The 9,820-nt window shown below is 37.6% G+C and overlaps 1 protein-coding gene across 2 annotated transcripts in view; it reads left to right on the plus strand.

Annotated features, from left to right (window-relative positions):
• RAD51C (RAD51 paralog C) overlaps positions 1–6,770 on the plus strand; it is a 29,664-nt gene extending 22,894 nt beyond the window's left edge. For both annotated transcript variants that reach the window (XM_029212215.1, XM_029212216.1), the window contains 2 exons: positions 3,994–4,054; positions 5,505–6,770. In XM_029212215.1, the coding sequence (XP_029068048.1) occupies positions 3,994–4,054; positions 5,505–5,621 (178 nt within the window). In that variant the 3' untranslated portion in view covers positions 5,622–6,770. The remainder of the gene's footprint in view (positions 1–3,993; positions 4,055–5,504) is intronic.
• Positions 6,771–9,820: the final 3,050 nt, after the last annotated feature.

A 9,820-nucleotide genomic window follows, 5' to 3' on the forward strand; every position in this document is an offset into this window, starting at 1 on the left:
TTCACTAGAAACGCCTGATTTTTACCCTTTGATTAATAATGGAATAACATTCCAATAGTTATTAAGAGAAATACTTTTGTCTCTGTCCGGTATGTTGTGTGGGTTTTCCTCCAGTTTGCATATTCATGATAAGATGAGGCCAAGATTGTTCAGAATTATACCACTGTTTGCCAAGGAGATCTGGTGGTAGAGTGGAGTAATACATCAACACCCCCGCACAGTGTTTCATATGTGTCTCAGTTTTAAAGCACAAATGGTGCTTCTGTCTTGTTTCTTCCTGACCTAAACTATGTAGTTCAGCCATATGTTAAGCTTCATCTCAGCTGGGGCCATGAGCCAAGTGATTCTTTGGTTTAGTTTGTTGTTTAAAAAGATCTCTTGAGGGCTTCCCTGGTGACGCAGTGGTTGAGAGTCCGCCTGCCGATGCAGGGGACACGGGTTCGTGCCCTGGTCCAGGAAGATCCCATATGCCGTGGAGTGGCTGGGCCTGTGGGCCATGGCCGCTGAGCCTGCACATCCGGAGCCTGTGCTCTGCAACGGGAGAGGCCACAGCAGTGAGAGGCCCGCGTACCACAAAAAAGAAAAAATCTCTTGAGATGCAGACGTGAAATATAAATTTTATTTTTACCTAGAAATTTGAGGAAGATTTTCAACCTTAATACTTAATGCCCATTTGATGTTAGGATTATTAATAAACATATAAATGCTTCTTAAAATCTTATTTGCTTTTTAATAATTTTCTCAGAAAAGTTGGATGTACTGGGTACCTTTTTGGACATATGGTGATATGAGGTGATTTAGATACTACTTTTTCAGAAGGTTAGCTAATTTTTGTTTCATTGAATCAAAAAGTGTGATTTTTTTTGGGGCTTCCCTGGTGGCGCAGTGGTTGAGAGTCCGCCTGCCAATGCAGGGGACACGGGTTCGTGCCCCGGTCCGGGAAGATCCCACATGCCGCGGAGCGGCTGGGCCCGTGAGCCATGGCCGCTGAGCCTGCGCGTCCGGAGCCTGTGCTCCGCAACGGGAGAGGCCACAACAGTGAGAGGCCCGCGTACCACAAAACAAACAAACAAAAACAAAAGTGTGATTTTTTTAATAAGATAGATTTAAATACTCCATGCCTCTATTTTTTCTGTTTTATTTTGCGTTAAAGATAGACCATCAGCCCTAAAGCATTGTAAAAGTTGATGATTTCACTCCCTAACACAATTATTCTTATATTACATATTACTTAACAGTTATTTTATTTATGCAGACAGTTGCTATTACAAAGATATGACATTTTGGATTCTTCTATTCTCATCCTGAAAGAACAAACCTAAAAGCTAATGGATGATGGTCTCTGATTGCTTCTCTTTTGAATTATGCCTGAGTAGGGGCCAATTTCAAAATTAAGAGAGTACCATCATAAACCAAGATGTCTTTTTGAATTATTTTTGAAAACAAATCAACATTATATGACATTTAAAGAAATGATCTGTTTAACTCTGAGAGGCTATGATTTTTCTCTAAGTTAGAATCCTTATTTTGTACAGTTATATCAGTTGTTTAAAATTGTGGTAAAGTAGGGAATTCCCTGGCGTCCAGTGGTTAGGACTCTGCACTTCCACTGTAGGGGGGCACAGGTTCGATCCCTGGTCAGGGAACTAAGATCCTGCATTCTGCGTGCTGCGGCCAAAAAAAAAATTGTGGTAAAGTATACGTAACATAAAATTTACCATTTTAACCATTTAAGTGTACGATTCTGTGGCACGAAGTACATTCATATTATTTTACAGTCATCACCACCATCCATCTCCAGACCTTTTTCATCTTCCCAAACTGAAACTCCATGCTTATTAAATACTAATTCCCCATCCTCCCCTCCTACCAGCCCCTGGGAACCACCATTCTACCTTCTGTCTCTATGAATTTGACTGCTCTAGGCACCTCGTATAAGCAGAAGCATACAATATTGGTCCTTTGTGACTGGCTTTATTTGACTTAGCGTAAAGTCTTCAAGGTTCATTGTAGCATATGTCAGAATTCCTTTCCTTTTTAAGACTGAGCAATATTCCATGGTATGTATATACCACCTTTTGTTTATCCATTCATCTGTCAGACACTTGGGTTGCTTCTACCTTTTAGCTATTGTGAATAAATTATATCAGTTTTAAAGTAATTTTTAAAAGACACTTTAAAAGTTTTTGCTTAGGGACTTCCCTGGCGGTCCAGTGATTAAGACCCCATGCTTCCACTGCAGGGGGTGCGGGTTTGATCCCTGGTCAGGGAACTAAGATCCCACATGCCACATGGTGCGGCCAAAAAAAAAAAAAAATTTTTTTTTCTTATACAGTTGACCAGTGAACAACAAGGGTTTGAATTGCATGGGTCTACTTATAGGCAGATTTTTTTCAATAAATGTAGTATCTGTATTTTCATTTTACAGATCTTTAAGTGTGGGGAAGAGTTTTTTTGTGTTCAATTAGAGATCAGAGTATGTGGAGTTAAAAGAGCTAGGGTTTGAGTCCTGATTCTATCTAAACTGTTTCAGCTTCCTGCCTTTGGGTGACTCATTTATCAATTCCTTTGTTTTTGAAGCAGAGTATTTGGATTTTGGACTGCACGGGGTTGGTGCCCCTAACCCCTGCATTGTTCAAGGGTCAACTGTATTTGTTGCTGTTACGGTATTTGAGCATAGTTAATAAGAGTTTAGAATTTTATTTCTCAACTACTTTCAGCTTTCAGTTTTATCTTATTTACTTTGTAGAGTACACAATAAAATCATACCTAAACAGACCTTGTCCTGTTTTGACAGCGATTTTTCTGAACATAAGCATTTTGAAAGAATGTGTTTTCCTAGATTATTTGTATTAGTATAATATGAGTATGTGTTCCTCATTTAAATACCAAGAAATTGTCTTAATACTTCCATTATAACACGTAAAAAAATACACAAGTACTGTAGAAAGTTTGAAAGATGTAGATAACCAAACAAAAAAACAACTTTTACCTTGTAACAACAACTTAACTTTTTGATTGTAGTTTTATATTTCTTTATTTATTTTGGCTGCGCCAGATCTTAGTTGCAACATGCATGCGGGATCTAGTTCCCCGACCAGGGATCGAACCCAGACCCCCTGCATTGGGAGCACGGAGTCTTACCCACTGGACCACCAGGGAAGTCCCTTTGATTGTAGTCTTTTAGTAATTTTTCTATATAATGTATATGTACAAACTTATTCATAAATGTGGGCTCATACAGTATAACTTATACTTCATATATTATTAATATTTTCCAATCTCATTAAATATTTTCTTCCACTTTATTTTCTTAAGTGTAAATAGTATCTTGTCATGTATAAAATAATTTATTTGAATCAGTCATTGGCCTTTTTGGTTGTTTTAAAATTTCACTTATGTAAACAAATCTATTGTGGGTTTTTTTTTTTTTAATTTATTTTTATTTTTATTTTATTTTTGGCTATGTTGGGTCTTTGTTGCTGCACGCGGGCTTTCCCTAGTTGCGGCGAGCGGGGGCTATTCTTCGTTGCAGTGCGCGGGCTTCTCACTGCGGTGGCTTCTCTTGTTGTGGAGCCCGGGCTCTAGGCGCATGGGCTTCAGTAGTTGTGGCACATGGGCTCTGTAGTTGTGGCTCGCGGCTGTAGAGCACAGGCTCAGTAGTTGTGGCGCATGGGCTTATTTGCTCCGCAGCATGTGGGATCTTCCCAGACCAAGGCTCGAACCCGTGTCCCCTGCATTGGCAGGCGGATCCTTAACCACTGTGCCACTGGGGATGCCCCTATTGTTATTATATGTAATAATTATAACATGTATACATATAGCTCTTGTTTTAAGGGAGTATTTTTGATATTTCTTTGCTTTCTGTGTTCTTAGAGAACAAAATAATAAAATTATAATTAAAAGCTATGAATTTAAATTATGAAATCAGTCTTCTGAACTAATTAATTAAGATCACGTGTTTGTGTATATTTATTCTTTTTCTCTAAGCAGGTTGGCAACATTGTACAAATCACCAAGCCAGAAGGATGCTACAGTACCATTTCAAATCACAGTCAGTATTATTTGATTAGAGTGGGATTTTGGTGTTAGTGGGCAGTAATTATCTCAAGAGAGCATTTACAAATTGCTTCTGTTAACTTCTGTAGGCAGCAAGCATATTTGAGGACAGCTTTTGATGCTTAGAACATTATCCCCAAAATAGTAGTATATGTAAAGAATTCTCTAGTCACAATTAAACTGAGATTTATTCTTAAGAACAGAGGAAATACTTATTTATAGGGGAGTGTGTTCCATGCCATGTGTAATGTCAGGATATTAGATTTTTAAAGTGAAGGTCGTTAAAGATTTTCAGAAAAGAAAAAAATACCAGCATTACTCATTTTGATCTATCATAGTCATCAAATATATCCCACTTTTTTCTTTTTTTATTGAAGTATAGTTGATATGTAATATTATGTAAGTTACACGTGTACATTATAGTGATTCACAGTTTTTAAAGGTTATACTCCATTTATAGTTATTGTAAAATACTGGCTATATTCCCCATGTTGTACAATAATATCCTTGTAGTTTATTTTATGCATAGTGTTGTAGTTTGTATATCTCAATCCCCTACCTCATTATTGCCCCTCCCCACTTTCCTCTTCCCACTGGTGACCACTAGTTTGTTCTCTGTATCTAAGTCTGCTTCTTTTTTGTTGTATTCACTAGTTTCTTGTTATTTTTTTAGATTCCACATATAAGTGAAATATATCCCACTTTAAAGTGTTAATTTTCCAGTAATTTTACATCATAGAAAATAAATTTTTGGCTAAAAATAATGCATATTTATCAATAGTGTTGAATCAGATATATTCTTAGTGTCTCATTTTTTAAGGACAAAAACAGAAATAGAAGGAGATTCTGAAACTGAATTATCTACTTAGTCTTTGCACTGCCCAGGTGCATTTAAAGTATCTAATCGAGACATTTTATTTTAGAGTATGTATTTTTATTGGGGTATAGTTGTTTTACAATGTTGTGTTAGTTTCTATTGTACAGCGAAGTGGAGTTCCCTGTGCTATACAGCAGGTTCTCATTAGTTATCTGTTTTATACGTATTAGTGTATATATGTCAATCCCAATCTCCCAATTCATTAGAGTATTTAATTGTGAAAATATTTCTAAAGTACCTAAGTAATTAGTGCATGTTAATTCCTTTCACCTCTTCTAATAGAGCCACTGTAAAGTTTGTTAGGATTGACTTTTAGAGGATATTTTTATAATGTACTATATTTCTGTGTATGTGTATGTATAAGTAAAAACATACACATACTCTAGATAAAAATTACCCTATTATAGCCCTGGCTATCTTTGAGGTTTATCCTCTTCATTCACAGTGGTTGATAACTTCTATCCCAAGAATAAAGTAGCTCTTTTATCAATTACTTTAAAATATTTGGAAGACCAGTTGTTATTTTAGATGTTCTTACAGCATACTTGTATATTTTTTCATTTTGCAGCCTCAGGGATTTAGAGATGCTGTTGTTGCTACTGCATGTTCATTGCAAACAGAAGGTTCATTGAATATCCGGAAGCGGTCACGGGACTCAGAGGAAGAAAAGGAATCCAAAGACTAGTCTCAGAGTATACATATGTATTGATGCTGTGAGAGATGCAGTGCTTACAAGTAGTAGACTCGTTAGTTTAGAATATAAACACTATGGCGTGAATGAATCCAGTCTATATTAAGTGAATGGTGAATGAATGGATCAGGTCTATATTAAGTGAAAATACTTAACAAATAGGATTCTCTGAAAGAGTTTTTCTAAACTAAGCAGTGTTCTACAGTTGTATTTAACCCTGTTTTCATTTTCAGTAACATTCAGTAGAGATGATACAGTTATTGTATTTTGCAAATGTGGAAAGCTGATCGCTTGTGACCAATCTGAATTTAATATTCAGACTGTTTTCTCCTCCTTTCTTTGCCAATTGCCTAGACATTTCTAGGAAGAAAAGGTTTTTTTCACATTCCTATTGTGCTCTCCTCTTTAAATGTAGCTTTGATAATTCTTAAAAATGACATGTTTCTATTATGAAGAAAAGCCAGCACCATGAGTCAGCATATCATTACATTCAGTTTATGAGTAGGATACACATTTTGGATGATCAGTCTGATTTTAGTGACCCCAATCCTAAAATCTAAGTCATTTGTTCATTTTTTAATGTTATTTTGTAACATTAAAGGAAGGACTTTAGAGTTGTTATCCTATCTAGAACATTGACTGGAACATATATCTATGTTGTCAAGTTGATAAGCTCACAGTCATTTATTTCTATATTTTTGAAACATGGTGTGATCCAGTTCTAGGTGTATTGACATTTTCCTTTGAATAATCTTAATACTGCTTGAATAAATTAAAAATTTGGATTCTTGAGTGGTTTCAAAATTTTAAAATGTTTTGGTACCTGGTTCTTAGTGCTTCTTAATTCATTTACAGAATTTACTTTGACTCCCAGTGGAAGAAAATTATTTAAGTAATTGAATATTATATACCGTGACAACCATATTTTCCAGACTTCAGTGACAGTTGGTATTTCCTGTCCCAGACTGAACACTAAATTCATAAAATTTAAAAAATGTAATTATTCTGTAATTGATTATACATAGACTAACCATAGTTGGCAAGGACTTTTTAAAGAATGAAAATAGGCACTGCTAACAGTTATACCAGGACATAAATCAGGACTGTCCCAGGCAAATCAGGCTTATGGTCATCCTAATTATGTAAGACTAATTTCAAATGACTACTTTAGTATGGGATAGCTAATTGTAACTATCTTATTTTTGAGTGCTTTAAGGCATATATATATATATTTTTTTTTTTTTGCGGTACGCGGGCATCTCACTGTTGTGGCCTTTCCCGTTGCAGAGCACAGGCTCCAGACATGCAGGCTCAGCGGCCATGGCTCACGGGCCCAGCCGCTCCGCGGCATGTGGGATCTTCCCGGACCAGGGCACAAACCCACGTCCCTTGCATCGGCAGGCGGACTGTCAACCACTGCGCCACCAGGGAAGCCCCATTTGTTTTTATTATAATTAATGCAGTCATTATAAAAAATTACCTGTCATTTTAATATTCTGTCTACTCAAATCATAACGTCAAGAGAGTAAGGGGGTTGTTAAGTGATAAATATCAGTGTTACCAGGCATCAGATACTGTTAAGAGGTCATTTTATAAAGCATTATAACACTGTACTTTAAAAGAACTATGAGACCCCAAAATGGATTAAAGACCTAAATGTAAGGCCAGACACTATCAAACTCTTAGAGGGAAACATAGGCAGAACACTCTATGACATACATCACAGCAAGATCCTTTCTGACCCACCTCCTAGAGAAATGGAAATAAAAACAAAAATAAACAAATGGGACCTAATGAAACTTCAAAGCTTTTGCACAGCAAAGGAAACCATAAACAAGACCAAAAGACAACCCTCAGAATGGGAGAAAATATTTGCAAATGAAGCAACTGACAAAGGATTAATCTCCAAAATTTACAAGCAGCTTATGCAGCTCAGTATCAAAAAAAACAACCCAATCCAAAAATGGGCAGAAGACCTAAATAGACATTTCTCCAAAGAAGATATACAGATTGCCAACAAACACATGAAAGAATGCTCAACATCATTAATCATTAGAGAAATGCAAATCAAAACTACAATGAGATATCATCTCACACCAGTCAGAATGGCCATCATCAAAAAATCTACAAACAATGCTGGAGAGGGTGTGGAGAAAAGGGACCCCTCTTGCACTGTTGGTGGGAATGTAAATTGATACAGCCACTATGGAGAACAGTATGGAGATTCCTTAAAAAACTAAAAATAGAACTACCATACGACCCAGCAATCCCACTACTGGGCATATACCCTGAGAAAACCATAATTCAAAAAGAGTCATGTACCAAAATGTTCATTGCAGCTCTATTTACAATAGCCAGGACATGGAAGCAACCTAAGTGTCCATCAACAGATGAATGGTTAAAGAAGATGTGGCACATATATACAATGGAATATTACTTAGCCATAAAAGGAAGCAAAACTGAGTTATTTGTAGTGAGGTGGATGGACCTAGAGTCTCATACAGAGTGAAGTAAGTCAGAAATACCGTATGCTAACACATATATATGGAATCTAAGGGGAAAAAGTGGTCACGGAGAACCGAGGGGCAAGGCGTGAATAAAGACACAGACCTACTAGAGAATGGACTTGAGCATATGGGGAGGGGGAGGGGTAAGCTGTGACAAAGTGAGAGAGTGGCATGGACATATATACACTACCAAACGTAAAATAGCTAGCTAGTGGGAAGCAGCCGCACAGCACAGAGAGATCAGCTCGGTGCTTTGTGACCACCTAGAGGGGTGGGAGGGAGGGAGACACGAGGGAAGAGATATGGGAACATATGTGTATGTATAATTGATTCACTTTGTTATAAAGCAGAAACCATTGTAAGGCAATTATATTCTACTAAAGATGTTAAAAAAAAAAATGAGACCCTGAATATTGACAAAGCCAAGTGTATTTCTTTTTGTTTGCAACTCTTTTAAAATAAAATTTTCATACAGCCTTTCAAAGTTGTGCTGCTGAAAAGATATTTTTCTAGTTATAATATACACTTAGTCCGCTTGGGCTGCAGAAACAAAATACCATAGACTTACACAACAGAATTTTCTCATGGTATTTTCTCAGTGTCCCAGTATGGTCTGGTTCTGGTAAGGGCTGTCTTCCTTGCTTGCAGACAGCTGCCTTCTCACTGTTTGCTCACAAGGACTTTCCTAGGTGAATGCGCATAGATAGAGACCGTTCTCTCTTCCTGTCTTATAAGGCCACCAATCCTGTGAGAAATCCACCCTTATAACTTCATTTAACATTAATTACCTCCTAAAAGCCCTATCTCCAAATAGTCACGTTGGAGGTAGGGCTTCAACATATGAATTTTGAGAGGACACATTTCAGTCCATAGCATTCTGCCGCTGGTCCCCGCAAATTCATGTCCTTCTCACATGCAAAATACATTCTATCCCAACAGCCCCCAAAGTCTTAACTCATTCCAGCATCAACTCTAAAGTACAAAGTCTCATTAAAATAACCTCTAAATCAGATACCAGTGAGATTCCAGGTACAGTTCTTTTTTTTTTTTTAATATTTATTTTTTTTTGGTTGTGCCGGGTCTTAGTTGTGGCATGTGAACTCTTAGTTGCGGCATACGTGTGGGATCTAGTTCCCTGACTAGGGATCGAACCCGGGCCGCCTGCGTTGGGAGTGGGGAAGTCCTCAGGTACAGTTCTTTCTGAGGCAGAATTCTTCTCCAGCTGTGAACCTGTGAAACCTGACAAGTCTTTCCGAAATGCAATGGTAGGATAGACATTCTCATTCTAAAGGAAGAAATCAGAAGGAAAAATGGAGTGATGGGTCCCCAGGAAGTCCAAAACCTAGCCAGGCAAATTCCATTAGATCTTAAGGCTTGACATGAATCTTTTTTGGTTTGATACTCTGCCTTCCAGGCCCACTGGCATGGCATCATCACCCAACAACTCTAGGTGGAGGTTCTGCCCCTGACCTCTGGCAGAGGCCATCTGGCCTGTTGAAAATGAGGTAGTAGCCCTGATGACCTCTGAATGGCCTTCAGGGTCATTTTTTCCTCTTCTTGAAGAATAGCTGATGTTTGCAGCAAAATAGCTCTCCAGTCCTTTCAAATCCAAGAAGTCGGTCAGCCTTCCTTCACTTTGTCCTGTCTCTATCCCCTTCAGTTCAAACTGGTATTGTTTTGGCTCTT

Source organism: Monodon monoceros, unplaced genomic scaffold (assembly GCF_005190385.1).
Source record: "Monodon monoceros isolate NGI ecotype Baffin Bay Population unplaced genomic scaffold, NGI_Narwhal_1 Super_Scaffold_9, whole genome shotgun sequence".
In the NCBI taxonomy this organism is placed as follows: domain Eukaryota; kingdom Metazoa; phylum Chordata; class Mammalia; order Artiodactyla; family Monodontidae; genus Monodon; species Monodon monoceros.